General features: G+C 50.0%; 1 protein-coding gene across 1 annotated transcript; it reads left to right on the top strand.

Moving 5' to 3' along the window:
* The first annotated feature begins 17,576 nt into the window (after positions 1 to 17,576).
* LOC142260542 (uncharacterized) lies at positions 17,577 to 21,071 on the top strand. Its single transcript, XM_075331979.1, has 6 exons — positions 17,577 to 18,476; positions 19,093 to 19,167; positions 19,335 to 19,418; positions 19,496 to 19,712; positions 19,793 to 19,949; positions 20,077 to 21,071. Exons 1-6 carry the CDS (start codon positions 18,435 to 18,437, stop codon positions 20,477 to 20,479), a joined length of 978 nt encoding a protein of 325 aa, XP_075188094.1. The 5' UTR covers positions 17,577 to 18,434; the 3' UTR covers positions 20,480 to 21,071.
* The last annotated feature ends 1,637 nt before the right edge of the window (positions 21,072 to 22,708 follow it).

The following is a 22,708-nucleotide window of genomic DNA, read 5'->3' on the forward strand; positions in this document are numbered from 1 at the left end:
GGTACGTCCAAAGATCAGAAAACAAATTTAGTATTGCATCAAAGACGGTTCTAATAAAAAGAAATAAACAAGAGAGGAATAAGTATACATAAAAGAAGACCACTGGGAAATACATTCGCCACAGACGAATTAATTGATAAGCGGTAGAGTAATAAAAACAAAATTAAAACAATTATGGTATGTTAAAAACGACCAAGTGATATAAGAAGAACATTATGCTTGGAAAAGCTCAGATAAACCCTATAAAAAGGCACAAAACTGATGTTTTCGTTCAGGCCTCCAGGTGTTAAAGTCCCAAGGATGGTGATCCAACGAGCCTCGACTTGGGCTAAACGTTTCTTGAGGTCACCACCCTTGGAGCCTCCATTAACAACATCAATACCCCGTACCTTGAGGCCGGATTGATCACATCCATGAAATCTCCTGAAATGTCGAGGAAGTGTCTTCAGGAGAGTGACATCGATCACATCGGAGGCAGCACGGATATCCCGTACATGCTCTCTGGTACGCATCCGCAATTCGCGTGATGTGAGACCAACATATACCAGAGAATATGGACAGGTAGCATAGTAAATCACATGCGTGGTAGCACATGTGATATGATGTTGTATATTCATTGTCCGTGTGTCGTCCGATGATGAGAAAGTCGTGGCGCGGAGGATATTAGGATATGCGACACACCGCCAACAGGGAAAACATCCCTGTGTCGGGCCGCGAGTGCCAAACGAATTGGAAAGCGGAGGAATATAATGACTCCTTACCAGGATGTCACAGAGATTCTTAGCACGGCGAGCTGTCATAAGGGAACCTGAAGGGAGTATGTCTACCAAAATTGGATCTGTGCGTAGAACAGGCCAGTGTCTATCAAGGATGCCCCGCATCGTCTGCCATTGGTTATTAAAGGTTCCTATAAAGCGAATAGGAGGGTCAATATGTGGTTGTTGTTGTTTACAATTATATTGAAGGAATTGTGTGCGTGGAGTTCTTTTGGCACGTAAATACCCCTTCTTAATGCAGCGATTGCTGTATTCACGATCCTGGAAACGGCGTTTGAGTTCTGCGGCCTGTTTTTCAAATGACTGGTCAGAGGAGCAGATCCGCCTAATCCTTAAGAATTGGCCAGTTGGGATGGCGCGTATGGTGGCAAAGGTATGGGCTGAGGATGCATGCAGCAGGGCATTGATTGAGGTGGATTTCCGATACATACTAGTTTGTATGAATGACAAAGGATCCACCTCGATGTTGATGTCCAAAAAGTCAATGCACCTGCTGCTATTTTTATATGTCAGTTTTATATTAAGATTATTAGCATTCAATTGACCCATAAATGCATCAAGCTGCTCCACCGTGCCCTGCCAAAAAAATAATACATCATCAATATATCTGAGCCAGCACTGCACATGGGAGCTGGCACTGATGCCCCCATCGCGAAAAACCAACCTCTCCTACATGCCAAGGAAGAGGTTGGCATACGAAGGGGCACAGGCCGCCCCCATGGCAGTGCCATGCTGCTGCAGATAAAATGGATCTTTAAAAATAAAAAAATTGTGCGTAAGTGCAAAGTGGAGAAGCTCAAGGATGAAGAGGTTCAATTTGCCATCACGACTGCCCATCTCAAGAAAAAGGCGGACTGCCTTCAGACCATCAGAATGTTATATGCATGTGTAAAGGCTCTCCACATCAGCTGTTACAATCAACATATCCTGATCCATAAAGATGCCGTCAATCCTCCTGAGGATGTCCGTCGTGTCACGGACATAAGAGGGCAAGGTTTCTACTAGAGATTTTAGATGATAATCAATAATTTTACAAATTGGATCACACAAGCCGTCTATGCTGGACATAATAGGATGCCCCGGGGGATTAAGGGCATCTTTATGAATCTTAGGTAATAGGTAGAATGTAGGCACCTTTGGATATTTAGTGGAGAGCCCCTCCATCATTTTTTATCAATAATGACGCTCTCACACGCCGCCTCCAGGATCCCCAGAAGGTCAATAGAAAACCGCTGCAAGGGGTTAGATGGCATGACGCCTCTCTGGACTATGGCAGCATTATCTTTCCAGCATTGTCTGTCTGGCTATGGATCCTGTTTGACTGGCGCCATAGATCTGCATATCTAATATCATACCTCTTTGGCCTCCTGATGAACCACATGTTTATTATGTGGGGAAACGCGTCGAGGTGGAGACTGTTGTAATTCTACCATGAATTTGATGGCTCACTCCTGCTATTATTAAAAAATAAGGGGACACTTGGAGAGCATCAGCATATACTTACCTGGACTTTCATGGACAGCAAACCTCCTACATTCCCTTACTATGTGGCGCTGCCTGAATAAACCGAAATATGGTTTCAAAGTTAAGTCCTGAGCTCCGACTTGATCCCTTATATGTGAACCTTATCCCTGTTGAATATCTATGCCTATCCTTCAAATGATATTGTACTATGTATATATGTGACCTGATGGTCAAATTTCTTGTATTATACACTACTGGTGTGATTTTTATATCTTAATAAAGATTGTTATTTGGGAATAACGTATATATTTTACAAGGGGTTAGATGGCAGCCTCATGTTGGTGTCCTTATCGCGAAATTTCTGTAAAGCTTCTTTCTCGTAATTCTCCACTGCCCAGATCACCATATTGCCCCCCTTGTCAGCTGGTTTAATAACAATGTCATTATAATTGCTCAGTTCAGAAAGGGCAGATCTTTGTTTATGAGTTAGGTTATCACCTTGTCTCTTAACCGTGATTTGTTTAAACTTATCCACCACTAATCTAGTGAAGACCTCAACGGCAGGACAAAAGGACAAGGGGGGAAATCTAGTAGATCTGGGCAGTAGCGATTTTGGGAACACACCTGTAGAGACACTGGACTGTTCAAGCAGAAGATCCTCAAGGGTCTGTAACGCCTCCCTCTCGGCCGGGCTATCCAAACCACTATTGTCTCGTTTATGATGAAGTTTTTTCAAAACTATCTTGCGTGCGAATAAATGTACACCTTTAATGCTGAAAAAAAGTCGAAATGATTAGTTTGTGAAAATGTTAGGCCCCTGGACAGCATGTCCAACTGGGCATCAGAGAGGGTGCGTGGAAAGGTTAATCACCTGTAGTTTGTTTTTGCCGTGTTTGTCATTCGATTTAGCTGATGTTTGCTTATTCCGGATAGACTTAACACGGGCCCCCACGCTTTGTTCAGACTCACATACTCCACTTGACATCCCAGAGGACGAACCGCCAACAGAAACCAATGAAGACATAGAAGCTGATTGGCCATGAGACAAAGTCTTGGCTCGATAGCCCAGACGTGATCTAGAATGCCACCTGTAGACCGTCGTATTGGTGTAATCTGACAGGTCCCTATTATATTTCTTTAATTTTAGGCCACTAATTTCCTTTTCTAACTTAGAAAGGCCTTGCTCAATCTCCGTTTCCATCCTGGTAATCCGCTCAACTGAGCAGTTATTTTTAATAGATTTTTCCAACTCCTCCAATTCTGTCTCCATCATGGTTAAAGAGGCACTGTTGTGTTTGAGAACTGTGCTGGAGCAAATTACAAGGCCTTGCTAAAGAGGACTTTTGATTGCACTAACTGGGGGTTTGCATAGGACCAGCCCTGGGGAAATACTGCCTTCATTACTTTAAGTGCACCAACGTACAGCAAGCGCGCCAACAACCGCTGCAACTGGGGCCCCAATTTGGGACTGTGTCATTTGTGAGGCTGCAGCTGTTAGTTGGTAGATAGTAATTAGTCAGCAGAGTGTGTGGTGTAGGTTAAAGAGGAAGCATTACCCCTAACCTTCAGGTCTATTGCAAAGAGCCCCTCCTTAATTTTTGTAGAATACTGTATAACATTACCTGTTGTTCACTTTTATTTGCTTTTCCCCTGCAATTGCCAGTTTTCATCGTCCTGTAAATAAACCTGTTAAGATTTCTAACATCAGTTATTGTTAGTGTGTACGGAGCGTGGGCAGAGGTTTCCCGAGTCGACCCCTAGCAGAAGACAAAGATTTTTCTGCATTTCCCTAGAGCTCCTAGCAAGATTCGAGTGGAGGCACTGCGTCATATCAAGGTGAGAACTACCGAACACCCTGCCCCAGCGGCAGATTAAGGCTGGGGCCACACGGGGATCTACTGCGATCCTCTCTCATGACACTCTGGTCGCGCTGGCAGCACAGCAAAGCCGAGTGTCATGCGTATGTCCTGCGACTGAGGTCCGACCGTGTGAGCGGACCTCAGCTGCGGGGGTCTGCCAAGCGCTGAGGAGGGGCGGGCAGGAGCTGCAGAGGGGAGGGAGGGATTTCTCTCCCTCTCTCCTCCTCTGTAGCCGGCTATTGCGATTTTTGCTCTGCACTTGTGGTACACCTGAATGGGTCCGAGAGAAAAGAGCCTCGCATTACAATCGCAGCATGCTGCGATTGTTTTCTCGGTCCGATTAGGGCTGAGAAAGTAATTGCTCATGTGCGCTGACACACAGGCTAAAATTGGTCCGAGTGGAATGCGATGTTTTATCTCACTCCACTCGCACTGCTTTTCTCTCCGTGTGGCTTAGGCCTAAAGGGGTGTTACATAAGAGTACCATAAAGAGAAGACGTCATGAGTGCAAATACGAAGAAAGGGTTCACTACAGGGAGCAAACCATTAATCAGCCTTTAAAATAGAAAGGCCAGCTTGGACTTTTTCAAAAAGCATCTAAAGAAGCCGCCTCAGTTCTGGAAAAGTTCTATGGACAGATGAGACTAAGATCAATCTGTACCAGAATGATGGGAAGAAGCAAGTATGGAGGAGGCTTGGAACGGCTCATGATGCAAAGCACACGACATCCACTGTAACACATGGTGGAGTCAGTGTGATGGCCGGGCATGCAGGGCTAACAATGGCCCTGGGTCACTAGTGTTTATTGATGATGTGACTGAAGACAGAAGGAGGCGGATGAATTCTGAAGTGCACAGGGCGAGTCTGAGGCTTTCTGCTCAGGTTCAACCATTTGCAGCAAAGTTGATCGGATGGCGATTCACAGAACAGATGAACAATGACCCAAAATATACTGCAAAAGCAACACAGGAGGTTTTTAAGGCAAAGAAGTGGAATATTCTGCAATGGCCGAGTCAATCACCTGATGTGAGCCCCATTGAGCTGCATTGCACATGCTTAATACAAAACGTAAGGTAGAAAGAAACACAAACAAGCAACAACTGAAGTCACTACAGTAAAGGTGGCAAAACATCACAAAGGAGTGACTTGTCTGTGGTCTCCAGTATCTCAGCTACTTGTCCCCGATCTTCTCAGATCTCTGCTACGTGTCTGTTTGTGGATTTCTGTGCCGCACTTTATGAGCCCCTGACATAAATTTCCCCTCATCCAGCACCATGACACCCAGCACAGCAGAGTCCTGCATACACTGAGGAGCTGACCATGTGACCCTGACTCCTCCCCTCCATGTGACATCATCACAGGTCCTGGAAGCACAGAGCAGCCATATATCTAGTGTGCGGCTCTGCAGGTGGAGGTAGGTGCAGGGTATTATATATCTAGTGTGCGGCTCTGCAGGTGGAGGTAGGTGCAGGGTATTATATATCTAGTGTGCGGCTCTGCAGGTGGAGGTAGGTGCAGGGTATTATATATCTAGTGTGCGGCTCTGCAGGTGGAGGTAGATGCAGGGTATTATATATCTAGTGTGCGGCTCTGCAGGTGGAGGTAGGTGCAGGGTATTATATATCTATTGTGCGGCTCTGCAGGTGGAGGTAGGTGCAGGGTATTATATATCTAGTGCGCGGCTCTGCAGGTGGAGGTAGGTGCAGGGTATTATATATCTAGTGTGCGGCTCTGCAGGTGGAGGTAGGTGCAGGGTATTATATATCTAGTGTGCGGCTCTGCAGGAGGAGGTAGGTGCAGGGTATTATATATCTAGTGTGCGGCTCTGCAGGTGGAGGTAGGTGCAGGGTATTATATATCTAGTGTGCGGCTCTGCAGGTGGAGGTAGGTGCAGGGTATTATATATCTAGTGTGCGGCTCTGCAGGAGGAGGTAGGTGCAGGGTATTATATATCTAGTGTGCGGCTCTGCAGGTGGAGGTAGGTGCAGGGTATTATATATCTAGTGTGCGGCTCTGCAGGTGGAGGTAGGTGCAGGGTATTATATATCTAGTGTGCGGCTCTGCAGGAGGAGGTAGGTGCAGGGTATTATATATCTAGTGTGCGGCTCTGCAGGTGGAGGTAGGTGCAGGGTATTATATATCTAGTGTGCGGCACTGCAGGAGGAGGTAGGTGCAGGGTATTATATATCTAGTGTGCGGCTCTGCAGGTGGAGGTAGGTGCAGGGTATTATATATCTAGTGTGCGGCTCTGCAGGTGGAGGTAGGTGCAGGGTATTATATATCTAGTGTGCGGCTCTGCAGGAGGAGGTAGGTGCAGGGTATTATATATCTAGTGTGCGGCTCTGCAGGTGGAGGTAGGTGCAGGGTATTATATATCTAGTGTGCGGCTCTGCAGGTGGAGGTAGGTGCAGGGTATTATATATCTAGTGTGCGGCTCTGCAGGTGGAGGTAGGTGCAGGGTATTATATATCTAGTGTGCGGCTCTGCAGGTGGAGGTAGGTGCAGGGTATTATATATCTAGTGTGCGGCTCTGCAGGTGGAGGTAGGTGCAGGTTATTATATATCTAGTGTGCGGCTCTGCAGGTGGAGGTAGGTGCAGGGTATTATATATCTAGTGTGCGGCTCTGCAGGTGGAGGTAGGTGCAGGGTATTATATATCTAGTGTGCGGCTCTGCAGGTGGAGGTAGGTGCAGGGTATTATATATCTAGTGTGCGGCTCTGCAGGTGGAGGTAGGTGCAGGGTATTATATATCTAGTGTGCAGCTCTGCAGGTGGAGGTAGGTGCAGGGTATTATATATCTAGTGTGCGGCTCTGCAGGTGGAGGTAGGTGCAGGGTATTATATATCTAGTGTGCGGCTCTGCAGGTTGAGGTAGGTGCAGGGTATTATATATCTAGTGTGCGGCTCTGCAGGAGGAGGTAGGTGCAGGGTATTATATATCTAGTGTGCGGCTCTGCAGGAGGAGGTAGGTGCAGGGTATTATATATCTAGTGTGCGGCTCTGCAGGTGGAGGTAGGTGCAGGGTATTATATATCTAGTGTGCGGCTCTGCAGGTGGAGGTAGGTGCAGGGTATTATATATCTAGTGTGCGGCTCTGCAGGTGGAGGTAGGTGCAGGTTATTATATATCTAGTGTGCGGCTCTGCAGGTGGAGGTAGGTGCAGGTTATTATATATCTAGTGTGCGGCTCTGCAGGAGGAGGTAGGTGCAGGGTATTATATATCTAGTGTGCGGCTCTGCAGGTGGAGGTAGGTGCAGGGTATTATATATCTAGTGTGCGGCTCTGCAGGTGGAGGTAGGTGCAGGGTATTATATATCTAGTGTGCGGCTCTGCAGGTGGAGGTAGGTGCAGGGTATTATATATCTAGTGTGCGGCTCTGCAGGTGGAGGTAGGTGCAGGGTATTATATATCTAGTGTGCGGCTCTGCAGGTGGAGGTAGGTGCAGGGTATTATATATCTAGTGTGCGGCTCTGCAGGAGGAGGTAGGTGCAGGGTATTATATATCTAGTGTGCGGCTCTGCAGGTGGAGGTAGGTGCAGGTTATTATATATCTAGTGTGCGGCTCTGCAGGTGGAGGTAGGTGCAGGGTATTATATATCTAGTGTGCGGCTCTGCAGGTGGAGGTAGGTGCAGGGTATTATATATCTAGTGTGCGGCTCTGCAGGTGGAGGTAGGTGCAGGGTATTATATATCTAGTGTGCGGCTCTGCAGGTGGAGGTAGGTGCAGGGTATTATATATCTAGTGTGCGGCTCTGCAGGAGGAGGTAGGTGCAGGGTATTATATATCTAGTGTGCGGCTCTGCAGGTGGAGGTAGGTGCAGGGTATTATATATCTAGTGTGCGGCTCTGCAGGTGGAGGTAGGTGCAGGGTATTATATATCTAGTGTGCGGCTCTGCAGGTGGAGGTAGGTGCAGGGTATTATATATCTAGTGTGCGGCTCTGCAGGAGGAGGTAGGTGCAGGGTATTATATATCTAGTGTGCGGCTCTGCAGGTGGAGGTAGGTGCAGGTTATTATATATCTAGTGTGCGGCTCTGCAGGTGGAGGTAGGTGCAGGTTATTATATATCTAGTGTGCGGCTCTGCAGGTGGAGGTAGGTGCAGGGTATTATATATCTAGTGTGCGGCTCTGCAGGTGGAGGTAGGTGCAGGGTATTATATATCTAGTGTGCGGCTCTGCAGGTGGAGGTAGGTGCAGGGTATTATATATCTAGTGTGCGGCTCTGCAGGTGGAGGTAGGTGCAGGGTATTATATATCTAGTGTGCGGCTCTGCAGGTGGAGGTAGGTGCAGGGTATTATATATCTAGTGTGCGGCTCTGCAGGTGGAGGTAGGTGCAGGGTATTATATATCTAGTGTGCGGCTCTGCAGGTGGAGGTAGGTGCAGGGTATTATATATCTAGTGTGCGGCTCTGCAGGTGGAGGTAGGTGCAGGGTATTATATATCTAGTGTGCGGCTCTGCAGGTGGAGGTAGGTGCAGGGTATTATATATCTAGTGTGCGGCTCTGCAGGTGGAGGTAGGTGCAGGGTATTATATATCTAGTGTGCGGCTCTGCAGGTGGAGGTAGGTGCAGGGTATTATATATCTAGTGTGCGGCTCTGCAGGAGGAGGTAGGTGCAGGGTATTATATATCTAGTGTGCGGCTCTGCAGGTGGAGGTAGGTGCAGGGTATTATATATCTAGTGTGCGGCTCTGCAGGTGGAGGTAGGTGCAGGGTATTATATATCTGTGTGTGGCTCTGCAGGAGGAGGTAGGTGCAGGGTATTATATATCTAGTGTGCGGCTCTGCAGGTGGAGGTAGGTGCAGGGTATTATATATCTAGTGTGTGGCTCTGCAGGAGGAGGTAGGTGCAGGGTATTATATATCTGTGTGCGGCTCTGCAGGTGGAGGTAGGTGCAGGGTATTATATATCCAGTGTGCGGCTCTGCAGGTGGAGGTAGGTGCAGGGTATTATATATCCAGTGTGCGGCTCTGCAGGTGGAGGTAGGTGCAGGGTATTATATATCTAGTGTGCGGCTCTGCAGGTGGAGGTAGGTGCAGGGTATTATATATCTAGTGTGCGGCTCTGCAGGTGGAGGTAGGTGCAGGGTATTATATATCTAGTGTGCGGCTCTGCAGGTGGAGGTAGGTGCAGGGTATTATATATCTAGTGTGCGGCTCTGCAGGTGGAGGTAGGTGCAGGGTATTATATATCTAGTGTGCGGCTCTGCAGGTGGAGGTAGGTGCAGGGTATTATATATCTAGTGTGCGGCTCTGCAGGTGGAGGTAGGTGCAGGGTATTATATATCTAGTGTGCGGCTCTGCAGGTGGAGGTAGGTGCAGGGTATTATATATCTAGTGTGCGGCTCTGCAGGTGGAGGTAGGTGCAGGGTATTATATATCTAGTGTGCGGCTCTGCAGGTGGAGGTAGGTGCAGGGTATTATATATCTAGTGTGCGGCTCTGCAGGTGGAGGTAGGTGCAGGGTATTATATATCTAGTGTGCGGCTCTGCAGGTGGAGGTAGGTGCAGGGTATTATATATCTAGTGTGCGGCTCTGCAGGTGGAGGTAGGTGCAGGGTATTATATATCTAGTGTGCGGCTCTGCAGGTGCAGGTAGGTGCAGGGTATTATATATCTAGTGTGCGGCTCTGCAGGTGGAGGTAGGTGCAGGGTATTATATATCTAGTGTGCGGCTCTGCAGGTGGAGGTAGGTGCAGGGTATTATATATCTAGTGTGCGGCTCTGCAGGTGGAGGTAGGTGCAGGGTATTATATATCTAGTGTGCGGCTCTGCAGGTGGAGGCAGGTGCAGGGTATTATATATCTAGTGTGCGGCTCTGCAGGTGGAGGTAGGTGCAGGGTATTATATATCTAGTGTGCGGCTCTGCAGGTGGAGGTAGGTGCAGGGTATTATATATCTAGTGTGCGGCTCTGCAGGTGGAGGTAGGTGCAGGGTATTATATATCTAGTGTGCGGCTCTGCAGGTGGAGGTAGGTGCAGGGTATTATATATCTAGTGTGCGGCTCTCCAGGTGGAGGCAGGTGCAGGGTATTATATATCTAGTGTGCGGCTCTGCAGGTGGAGGCAGGTGCAGGGTATTATATATCTAGTGTGCGGCTCTGCAGGTGGAGGTAGGTGCAGGGTATTATATATCTAGTGTGCGGCTCTGCAGGTGGAGGTAGGTGCAGGGTATTATATATCTAGTGTGCGGCTCTGCAGGTGGAGGTAGGTGCAGGGTATTATATATCTAGTGTGCGGCTCTGCAGGTGGAGGCAGGTGCAGGGTATTATATATCTAGTGTGCGGCTCTGCAGGTGGAGGTAGGTGCAGGGTATTATATATCTAGTGTGCGGCTCTGCAGGTGGAGGTAGGTGCAGGGTATTATATATCTAGTGTGCGGCTCTGCAGGTGGAGGCAGGTGCAGGGTATTATATATCTAGTGTGCGGCTCTGCAGGTGGAGGTAGGTGCAGGGTATTATATATCTAGTGTGCGGCTCTGCAGGTGGAGGCAGGTGCAGGGTATTATATATCTAGTGTGCGGCTCTGCAGGTGGAGGTAGGTGCAGGGTATTATATATCTAGTGTGCGGCTCTGCAGGAGGAGGCAGGTGCAGGGTATTATATATCTAGTGTGCGGCTCTGCAGGTGGAGGTAGGTGCAGGGTATTATATATCTAGTGTGCGGCTCTGCAGGTGGAGGTAGGTGCAGGTTATTATATATCTAGTGTGCGGCTCTGCAGGTGGAGGTAGGTGCAGGGTATTATATATCTAGTGTGCGGCTCTGCAGGTGGAGGTAGGTGCAGGGTATTATATATCTAGTGTGCGGCTCTGCAGGTGGAGGTAGGTGCAGGGTATTATATATCTAGTGTGCGGCTCTGCAGGAGGAGGTAGGTGCAGGGTATTATATATCTAGTGTGCGGCTCTGCAGGTGGAGGTAGGTGCAGGGTATTATATATCTAGTGTGCGGCTCTGCAGGTGGAGGTAGGTGCAGGGTATTATATATCTAGTGTGCGGCTCTGCAGGTGGAGGTAGGTGCAGGGTATTATATATCTAGTGTGCGGCTCTGCAGGTGGAGGTAGGTGCAGGGTATTATATATCTAGTGTGCGGCTCTGCAGGTGGAGGTAGGTGCAGGGTATTATATATCTAGTGTGCGGCTCTGCAGGTGGAGGTAGGTGCAGGGTATTATATATCTAGTGTGCGGCTCTGCAGGTGGAGGCAGGTGCAGGGTATTATATATCTAGTGTGCGGCTCTGCAGGTGGAGGTAGGTGCAGGGTATTATATATCTAGTGTGCGGCTCTGCAGGTGGAGGCAGGTGCAGGGTATTATATATCTAGTGTGCGGCTCTGCAGGTGGAGGTAGGTGCAGGGTATTATATATCTAGTGTGCGGCTCTGCAGGAGGAGGCAGGTGCAGGGTATTATATATCTAGTGTGCGGCTCTGCAGGTGGAGGTAGGTGCAGGGTATTATATATCTAGTGTGCGGCTCTGCAGGTGGAGGTAGGTGCAGGTTATTATATATCTAGTGTGCGGCTCTGCAGGTGGAGGTAGGTGCAGGGTATTATATATCTAGTGTGCGGCTCTGCAGGTGGAGGTAGGTGCAGGGTATTATATATCTAGTGTGCGGCTCTGCAGGTGGAGGTAGGTGCAGGGTATTATATATCTAGTGTGCGGCTCTGCAGGAGGAGGTAGGTGCAGGGTATTATATATCTAGTGTGCGGCTCTGCAGGTGGAGGTAGGTGCAGGGTATTATATATCTAGTGTGCGGCTCTGCAGGTGGAGGTAGGTGCAGGGTATTATATATCTAGTGTGCGGCTCTGCAGGTGGAGGTAGGTGCAGGGTATTATATATCTAGTGTGCGGCTCTGCAGGTGGAGGTAGGTGCAGGGTATTATATATCTAGTGTGCGGCTCTGCAGGTGGAGGTAGGTGCAGGGTATTATATATCTAGTGTGCGGCTCTGCAGGTGGAGGTAGGTGCAGGGTATTATATATCTAGTGTGCGGCTCTGCAGGTAGAGGTCGGTGCAGGGTCGTGGCTAAATTCCAGTGGCTAGAAGGACCTGGTCCCTCTGCCCACTGGGAAATAGCCGATTCTATAGAGAGAAAGCTAAATCCGAGTGGGCTAAAGTACCAGATCCCTCCTTCCAGTGGGATTTAGCTTTCTCTATCCAGAGCCAGCTATTTCCCAGTGGCAGAGGGACCAGGTCCTTCTAGCCACTGGGATTTAGCCTGCTCTACATAAGAAATCTAAATCCTAGTGGGCGAAAGGACCAGGTCCTAAAGAGTGTTTTAATTCAATTTTTAGTGGGATCGCACCCTCTCTCTCTCCCCCCCTTCCCACAGGCAGAGCATCGCACCCTCTCTCTCTCCCCCCCTTCCCACAGGCAGAGCATCGCACCCCCTCTCTCTCCCCCCCCTTCCCACAGGCAGAGCATCGCACCCCCTCTCTCTCCCCCCCTTCCCACAGGCAGAGCATCGCACCCCCTCTCTCTCCCCCCCTTCTCATAGGCAGAGCATCGCACCTTCTCTCTCTCTCCCCCCCTTCCCACAGGCAGAGCATCGCACCCCCCTCTCTCTCCCCCCCCTTCCCACAGGCAGAGCATCGCACCCCCTCTCTCTCCCCCCCTTCCCACAGGCAGAGCATCGCACCCTCTCTCTCCCCCCCTTCCCACAGGCAGAGCATCGCACCCCCTCTCTCTCCCCCCCCTTCCCACAGGCAGAGCATCGCACCCTCTCTCTCCCCCCCTTCCCACAGGCAGAGCATCGCACCCTTTCTCTCTCTCCGCCCCTTCCCACAGGCAGAGCATCGCACCCTCTCTCGCCCCCCCTTCCCACAGGCAGAGCATTGCACCCTCTCTCTCGCCCCCCTTCCCACAGGCAGAGCATCGCACCCTCTCTCTCCCCCCCCCTTCCCACAGGCAGAGCATCGCACCCTCTCTCTCTCCCCCCCCTTCCCACAGGCAGAGCATCGCACCCCTCTCTCTCTCCCCCCCTTCCCACAGGCAGAGCATCGCACCCTCTCTCTCTCCCCCCCTTCCCACAGGCAGAGCATCGCACCCTCTCTCCCCCCCTTCCCACAGGCAGAGCATCGCACCTCTCTCCCCCCCTTCCCACAGGCAGAGCATTGCACCCTCTCTCTCTCTCTCCCCCCCTTCCCACAGGCAGAGCATCGCACCCTCTCTCTCCCCCCCTTCCCACAGGCAGAGCATTGCACCCTCTCTCTCCCCCCCTTCCCACAGGCAGAGCATCGTGTGTCGCCCTGGGCAAGCCAGGGGACACAGGTCACAACACCACCACACCCCACACTCCAGATAGGCACATCACAGCTAACCAGAAATCCTTGTTGCCTTCCTCCAGGAGTCTGATGATGCACACCAAGGGGTGGGCCAGGCGGTTGGCTCCACCCACCGAGGAGCTCACAACTCTGGAGGCAGGAAGAAACCAGGCAGATGAGTTTAGGAGGAGGAAGTGGAAGGAGTAACAACAGAGAGTAGCCCAGGCAGGGCAAGAGTGAAGTGGAGTTAAGTAGAGGAGTTAAGAAAGTGAAAGTGAAAGTAGAAAAGTGGAAAAAGGAGGAAAGCAAGTGAAGTGACAGAAGAGAAAGACAGCCTGAAGGGTCCAGCTTTGTGGAGGGCCAGATCAGCAAGGTCAGCAACGGCGGTGACTGTCTGGAGGGGGACCGTTTGGAAGTTCCTGGAAGGACCCCGTTGGCTGTGTGCCCGGTGGTCTGGAGCAGTGTTCCGAAGGACAGTCAGCACCAGGGCAGGGGCCTCTCGGACCCCGGCAAGGCTAGGAGTCGCCAGATTTGCCAAATCTGTCAGTGACGGGGACGCAGATCCCCCAACAACCAAGTCCCGAGTGAAGGCAACAGCCCAACCTGAAGCAGAGAGACACCGCCACCGCCACGGCACCAGTTTCTCAGGGCCAGCGCCTGCGGGCAAAGTGTAGAGCTCCTCCGGCCCAGATTGCAGCCGGGGAGCGGGTAACCGGAGGGAATCCACCGCTACCACAAGTCAACCATAGGTGCAAGGAAGAGGGACATCACTGTCACCTACCGGGAGTGCAGGTGCAGCCGTCTGTGGGACCGTCCTACCAGCCGTTTGGTTTACCGTACAAACTGTGTCCACGTCTCAGGCTGAGTGAGTACCACAGTGCCGCAAGGCACAGCGCTGCCCCCGCGTCCCTGCGCCCACCAGGCCCTACACTTTACATCTCATCACTGGGCCCCGGGATCACCAACCCCTACCCACGGAGGGGCAACACAACACCTGGCTGCTCCGCATCACCATCCCCGGGACCCCCATACTGAGCAGCGGTGGTGCAATCACCACAACCGTGGGTGGCGTCACGAACTATAACAATCCCCACACCCAACAAACACCCCCCTTTCACTCACGGGCGAGGAGTGTCGCTCGAGAAACCCCGGGATCCGGCCCACAGCTTGAGCCACCAGGAGCAGCTGCCGGACCCGAGCAGAAGGGGTGAGCGCGGTGTGCTGACACCCTCCTCCCCGCCCGCGACAATCGCACCCTCTCTCTCTCCCCCTTCCCCCATGCAGAGCATCGCACCTTCTCTCTCCCCCCCCCCACAGACAGAGCATTGCACCCTCTCTCTCCCCCTTTCCACAGGCAGAGCATTGCACCCTCTCTCTCCCCCTTTCCACAGGCAGAGCATCGCACCCTCTCTCTCTCCCCCTTCCCCCAGGCAGAGCATCGCACCCCCCCCCCCCCAACAGATAGATAATTGCACCTGCTGCTGCACACTATTGCACCCAGAGACAGTGACCTACAATCCCTTTTTATTTCCCCCTGAAGGTCATACATGATAAGCTCCATCAGATATTACTGACCTCCTATTATGTCACACACCTCGGGGTAGAAAAACAGCAGAAACAGAGAAGAGGGAAACATCCTGCTGCTTGAACGGCAAACTGTGCACTGACTGCCGGGAACTACAGGCTCCTCCCACACAAGAGGCCGGTCACATGGGCGTGACGTCACCAGAGGTCCTTCTGGCCACTGGGATCTAGACTCTACCGTGTATGCAGGACTCTGCTGTGCTGGGTGTCATGGTGCTGGGTGAGGGGAGGTTATGTCAGGGGGTCACAGTGAGGTAATGGAGGCTGTATGTAGACAGGACACATCCTGGAAGCATGGACATGGACATGGAGCAGATATCCTGGAAATCCAGGGATGAGCAGTGAGGTCTGAGGGGGCAGTAGCCACAGCTGTTTCTAGATTGTTCCAGAACTATTTACCCCGGCCACAGTAAGGCTGCTTTCACACATCCGTTTTTCGCCGTGCGGCACAATCCAGCACTTTGCGGGAAAAAACGCATCTGGGTTTTTTTTTCCCGCCAGATGTGCTTTTTCCTCATTGACTTTTATTAGCGCCAGATTGTGCCGCATGTATTCGAATTTGATCTGGTTTTTGCCGGATGCGGCAAAAATCGTCACTCCGGCGGCCGTACAGGACGCAGAGAGGAACTTTTTTTGCCAGCGGCAAAAAACTGCATAGTGCCGCATGCGGCGCTGTGTGGCATGGTACATAATGAAAGTCTATGGGCGCTGGATCCGGAGGCATGCGTCAAACGCCGCAAGCATGTACCGGTTTTTACTTCTGAGCATGCCCAGAAGTGATATAAATTCATTGCTGGTCAGAAAATCAATCACTCACTCACTCACTGACTGTGCTGCACACTGCTCTGGCAGCTTCTACTGATTTGAAAATGCCGACCGCTCATTATTCCATCTTGTATTCACTGCTTCCCCCGCCCACCAGCGCCTATGATTGGTTTCAGGCAGACACGCCCCCACGCGGAGTGCCAGCTGTCTCACTGCAACCAATCACAGCTGCCGGTGGGCAGGTCTATATCTTGCAGTAAAATAAATAAATAAATAATAAACAAAAAACAGCGTGTGGTCCCCCCAATTTTGATACCAGCTAAGGTAAAGCCACACGGCTGAAGGCTGGTATTCTCAGGACTGGGGAGCCTCACGTTATGGGGAGCCCAACAGCTTAAAAATATCAGCCAACAGCCGCCCGGAAATGCCGCATCCATAAGATGCGACAGTCTCGGGGCTCTACCCGGCTCTTCCTGAATTGCCCTGGTGCGGTGGTATTCGGGGTAATAAGGAGTTAATGGCAGCCCATAGCTACCATTAAGTCCTAAGTTAATCATGGTAGGCGTCTATGAGACACCCCCAATGATTAACCTGTAAGTGAAAGTAAATAAAACACATACACCCGAAAAAATACTTTATGTGAAATAAAAGACAAAAAAACACCCTCTTTCACCACTTTATTAAAATCCCAAAATACCCCTCTAGGTCCGGCGTAATCCACAGAGGTCCCACGATGCTTTCAGCTCTGTGACATGAAGCTGACAGGAGCGGCCACAGACCATGACCACTCTCTGTCAGCTCCACGCAGCAACTGAAGTGAATCGCTCTGTGAGCGGGATTGTCACTGAAGAAGTGCCGGTGTATGTGCAGTGATGATGGGGGCGGTAGTGCCGGAGTGTGTGCGGTGATGATGGGGGAGGTAGTGCCGGTGTATGTGCGGTGATGATGGGTGCGGTAGTACCGGAGTGTGTGCGGTGATGATGGGGGCGGTAGTGCCGGTGTATGTGTGGTGATGATGGGTGCTGAAGTGCCGGAGTGTGTGCGGTGATGATGGGGGCAGTAGTGCCGGTGTGTGCGGTGATGATGGGGGCGGTAGTGCTGGTGTGTGCAGTGATGATGGGTGCGGTAGTGCCGGAGTGTGTGCGGTGATGATGGGGGCGGTAGTGCCGGTGTATGTGTGGTGATGATGGGTGCTGAAGTGCCGGAGTGTGTGCGGTGATGATGGGGGCAGTAGTGCCGGTGTGTGCGGTGATGATGGGGGCGGTAGTGCTGGTGTGTGCAGTGATGATGAGGGCGGTAGTGCCGGTGTGTGCAGTGATGATGGGGGCGGTAGTGCCGGTGTGTGCGGTGATGATGGAGTCTCTCTCTCTCTCTCTCTCCTCATTTGGCATTGAAAATAAAAAAAATTAAAAAAAATACGTTTTTCTACCGGATCCGTCACATCAGTTTTTACACAATATAAGGCTGCTTGTACGTATCAGTTTTTTGCAATCAGGCACAATCCGGCGCTTTGCAGAAAAAACTCATCCGTTTTTTTTGCCGCCGGATGCGTTTTTTCATCATAGATTTGCATTAGGGCCGGATTGATCTCCCTAAGGTCAACAATGCTTGCTTAAGTAGTCTTTTACTAGGCATTGCCCCCACTAGCCAGATTCCTACTCCACACTGATGAGGGGCAAATACCCCGAAACGGCTGTCTGTGGATGGATACCATGTTTGGTATAGGTGGTCTCCTTGACTGGAGACTGCCCTTCCCGTGGTTGTTCCTTCCCGGTGAAAGACCTGGCTAGTTTCCTGCCAGCGTTGAGAAACACATGATGGTGTCTCCGCGGCTTTCTTATTTGCATACTTCCCAGGGGGCAATGCTCTAGAATCACTGCGTTGAGAAACACGTGATGGTGTCTCCGCAGTGGATATGTTGATCTCCCTAAGGTCAACAATGCTTGCTTATTTACACAATATAAGGCTGCTTTCACATATCAGTTTTTTGCAATCAGGCACAATCCGGCGCTTTGCAGAAAAAACTCATCTGTTTTTTTTGCCGCCGGATGCGTTTTTTCATCATAGATTTGCATTAGGGCCGGATTGTGCCGTATGGCTTTGCGTTGCATCCGTTTTTTGCCAGATGCAGCAAGTTTAGCCGCTGCGGCGGCCAGATGGAAAGTTGCTTGCAGCGTTCTTTGTCTGCGGCGAAAAAACGCATCGCACCGGATCCGGCGCCATACGGCGTGATTTATAATATAAGCCTAAGGACGCCGGATCCGGCCCAATGCAGAAAAAAATGGATACGGTCGCCGGATCGTATTTTTTTTTTAACTGAGCATGCCTATTGTCCCAGACTACTTCTTGCCAACACGGCAAGACTTTATGCCACAGAGAGCCCACTGCAGAGAGTCAGCCCGCACGCCGCAGAGAGCCAGCCCGCCCGCTGGAGAGAACCAGGCCGCCCGCCGGAGAGAACCAGCTCGCCCGCCGGAGAGAAACGGCCTGCCCGCCGCAGAGTTCCAGGCTGCCCGCCCGCCCGCCACCGAGAGCCAGGCCGCACAGACCGCCTATCAATGCCAGGCCACCAACTGCCAGGCAACCAACTGACATGCCAGCCACCAACTGAGTGGCCAGCCACCAACTGCCAGGCCAGCCACCAACTGAGTGCCAGCCACCAACTGCCGGGCCAACCACCAACTGCCGGGCCAGCCACCAACTGAGTGCCAGCCGCTGCAGAGAGCCAGCCAGCCAGCATGTCTTCTTCTGGGAACCCTCCTGCTCCTCAGCAAAATGAGGTTTGTTTTTTTTTTATTTATTTATTTTTAACCCATTTACGACGCACGACAGATATATTCGTCATGGATTGTGTAAGGTTAATCTCCGCCCCCTGCCGTGGGCAGGTCGCGAAGATCCGCGCACATATCAGCTGTTTTTATCAGCTGACGTGTGCCTGCTAGTTGACTGGAATCGCATTATTCCACCTGCAACTTTTAACCCCTTATATCTCGCAGCCAAAGTCTGGCAGCAAGTTGTATGTGCGCGTGGCATTTTTTTTATACACTGTACATACAAGTAAAACTATACATGTTTGGTGTCTACAAACTCGCACCGACCTCAGGCATCACAACAACATATTAGTTTTACGATATAGTGAACATGGTGAATTAAATATCCAACAAAATGTTGTGCATTAACACTTTTTTTGCAGCTTTTCCATACTTGGAATTTTTTGGTTGTTTTCCAGTACACTATATGGTAAATCTTATGGTTTGTTTCATTTAAAAGTACAACTTGTCCCGCAAAAAAAACAAGCCCTCGTAGGAGGAAAAATAAAAAAAGGGAAAATGCTCTGGGCCTGAAGAGGTTAACAATCAAAATAAATTACAAATCGATTTACCTTTTTTTTAACAGGAATATGAACAACGTGAGGCGCTTCCAGAAGGGGACGCGAGGGGTGGAGAGATACAAGGAGTGGGCGCACAGAGTGTAAGTTTATTTTACATGCATCACAGAAAGATCACAGTACACCCAACACATCCACAGTACACCCAACAGATCCACAGTACACCCAACAGATCCACAGTACACCCAACCGATCCACAGTACACCCAACACATCCAAGCTTATTTTTTTTTTTTTTTTGTTTTATTCAGGCTTCCGATTCTGGGGCTCGTGGTAGAGTTGCTCCCAACCCCTCCTCCCATGGTCGTCGGCATAATCGTCGCGGCGGTCACAGTGTAAGTTGTTTTTTTGTTTTTATCTATTTCATTGTCATTTTTGTGTAATTTTTTTTTTGTTTATCTGTTTTCAACAGGCTTCACAGCGGGATCCTGACTCGGACGGTGAGGAGGCAGGATGTATCAACAACATCAACCTCCTCATCGATGAAGTTCGAGAGCGGGAGCCCCTGTGGAATATGGGTGACCGCCGCCACGCTGATTCGGTTGTAACCCGTCGGCTATGGGAGGAGGCTTGCCGTGAAGTGGTGACAGGTTGGGAGGACCTCAATCCTAGAGCCCAGAATCGAGCAAGTAAGTATTAACAGTTCAGTAGGTTATGTTGCAGGATGTAATGTTTTGTATAATAACCATTTTGTTTTTTCACTTTTCAGGGGAAAAAGTTCAGAACCGGTGGCGGTCCATCAGGGATCGCTTCAAGAAGGAGTTGAACAAAGAGATGCTGGCCCCGAGTGGATCCGGAGGACGCGTCTTAAGATATAAGTATTTCAGAGTGTTGGCGTTCCTCTGGACAACAATGGTGTGCAGAAGGTAAATATTTCACACAACATCTACAAAGTTAAACTGTTTACATGTGTAACCTTTTTTTGAGTTTCAGCAAGAGACAGGCAATAGCAATATAATTAATTTATTTCTTTTTGTTTCCGTTCTTCCACAGCATTGTCTGCAGCACCCGGGAGCCAGCATCAAACCGTCCTGAAGCGATCCCAACACAGTCATCCACCGGAGAACACTTGGACAGACCCCACCCTTCTGCACCTTCCCTATCTTCTGGTCCCTCTGTCCCATCCACCAGCGCTGGAGCATCTAGTGAGGCTTCATTACATGAAGCTGCTGCTGACGAGGTAGCTTTTCCCCTACCCCACCCCTCTGACACTGCTGCCCTCAGTAGAACACCTTTGGGTTCTAGGCGGCAGCGTCAGAGGGCTCTGGATAGGAGCTATGCGCCCGAGTTCTTGCTTCTAAATGCAGCCTTCCAGAACGCAATCAAATTGCTCTCCGAGCAAACCAGTGCTGCATTCAGACTGGTTCAAAACACTATTCAAAATAATACGCACTAATGGTGCACGCGTCTGGACAGGCTGCATTTAGATGTAAGAAAGTCGACCACTCATTGTTTTTTCCAAGCAGTCCTCGAGCGCATGGAAAACCCTTTTCCTGAGCAGCAGATGCATGTAATGCAAGCCACCCAGTATGCTCTGGTGCAGGTTACCTCCCAACCACCTCCAACCACCCTAATTCCTGCCGCACCTGCCCCCCCTCCAGCCACTGTCCCTCCTCCCCCTCCTATACAATACCAGCATCCTGTCCCGTTCCAGCATCCAGGCCCGTACCAATTCCCAACATCTGTGCGTCCACTCCCTGCCCCACCTGTACTCCCTGCCCAGTACCACCCGTCTCCTTCCATACCCATCCTGCCCCAACTACAACACTCTTCTTCAACCACCACCTCTTCTGTCACCCAATCCCTCCACCCCTCAAATCCTTACCAAATCCCATGCCATCTCCTGTTTTTCCTCTTTGTTTCTCCACCACCACTACTTCACCTTTTCTTTCTTGATTTCCTTCACCCTCACCAAAATCCACCCTCCATACTCCCACTGTCCAAGTGTTCCCATCTGACAGCCCCAGCCCCTCCCGTACTATCTCCACTCAAGAATTTTTAAATTTATAATTTTTCCATTAAAAAAATTAAGTTATATAATAAATAATACTTTTTTGGTTTAATGATTTATTGTGTGTTTTTTTTTTTTTAATCATAAGCAAAAATGTTATGTTATGAAGGTAAAATGTGGTTTAACAATAAAACAAATTTTTTAAAAAAAGGTACAAGGTATTATAAAAGGAAGTAAACTTTAAAACAGTAATCAGAAATATTACGAATCTAAGGGGTACTTCTCACATAGCGAGATCGCTGCTGAGTCATGGTTTGTGTGACGCACCAGTGACCTCATCAGCGATCTCGCTGTGTGTGACACTGAGTAGCGATCTGGCCCCTGCTGTGAAATCGCTGCTTGTTACACACAGCTATGGTTCTTTTTGTTGCTCGTTGCTCTTCTGCTGTGAAGCACACATCGCTGTGTTTGACAGCGAAAGAGCAACGATCTTAACGTGCAGGGAGCAGGGACCCAGCGTCTGAAAGCTGCGGACGCTGGTAACTAAGGTACACATCGGGTAACTAAGCAAAGTGGTTTGCTTAGTTACCCGCTATTTACCTTGGTTACGAGCGTCCGCAGCTGCCAGAAGCCGGGCTGCCTGCTTCATGCACACGTAACCAAGGTACACATCGGGTAACTAAGAAACCCGATATTTACCTTGGTTATAAGCGTACGCCGCTCTCAGGCTGCCATTGCCTGTGCCCTGCACACGTAGCCAGAGTACACATCGGGTAACTATGCTTTGCTTAGTAACCCGATGTGTACCCTGGCTATGAGTGCAGGGAGCCAGCGCTAAGTGGTGTACGCTGGTAACCAAGGTAAACATTGGGTAACAAAGCACAGCATTTTGCTTAGTTACCTGATATTTTTCTTGGTTACCAAGCGCAGCATCGCTTCCACGAGTTGCTGGTGGCTGGTGAGATCTGCCTGATTGACAGCTCACCTGCAACCATGTAGCAACGCACCAGTGATCTTGACCAGGTAATATCGTGGTCGGAATCGCTGGTACGTCGTTTTGTGAGATGGTACCCTAAGAAGTTTGGTATATACCTACAAAGATTAAATCATGTCATCCTGCCATTCCAGTCTTCCTTCAGGTGACATGAAGTAATCGGCAAACTTGTCCCTTAATCGACAAACAGGAACACTTCTTCTTACACTAACATTAGTGTAATCACGCAAAGTACTTTGCTCAGCATTCTCATCAACATTTATACTTTCTTTAGATATGACAAAATTGTGGAGGACAACACATGCTTTAATTACCTCATCAACAGTTTCAGTCTTCAGGTTAATGGCGGTCAATAAAACCCGCCATTTAGCTGTTAGAATACCAAAAGAGCACTCAACCATTCGACGCGCTCTGGATAATCGATAGTTGAATACTTTTTTGGTTTGTGTCAATCCACTGCTCGAGTAGGGCTTTAGAAGGTGTTCTGAAAGTTGAAAAGCTTCGTCAGCTACGAACACAAATGGCATTGGTGGCCCAGTGGTGTCCGGAAGTGGTCTTTCTGCTGGAAAATCAAGGGTGTTCCCATACAACTGACGACCCATCGCTGACATCTTGAACACTTGGGAATCGTTGGAGTGGCCATAGGCACCAATGTCCACTGCTACAAATTTGTAATGTGC

The sequence above is a fragment of the Anomaloglossus baeobatrachus genome, unplaced genomic scaffold (assembly GCF_048569485.1).
Source record: "Anomaloglossus baeobatrachus isolate aAnoBae1 unplaced genomic scaffold, aAnoBae1.hap1 Scaffold_130, whole genome shotgun sequence".
In the NCBI taxonomy this organism is placed as follows: domain Eukaryota; kingdom Metazoa; phylum Chordata; class Amphibia; order Anura; family Aromobatidae; genus Anomaloglossus; species Anomaloglossus baeobatrachus.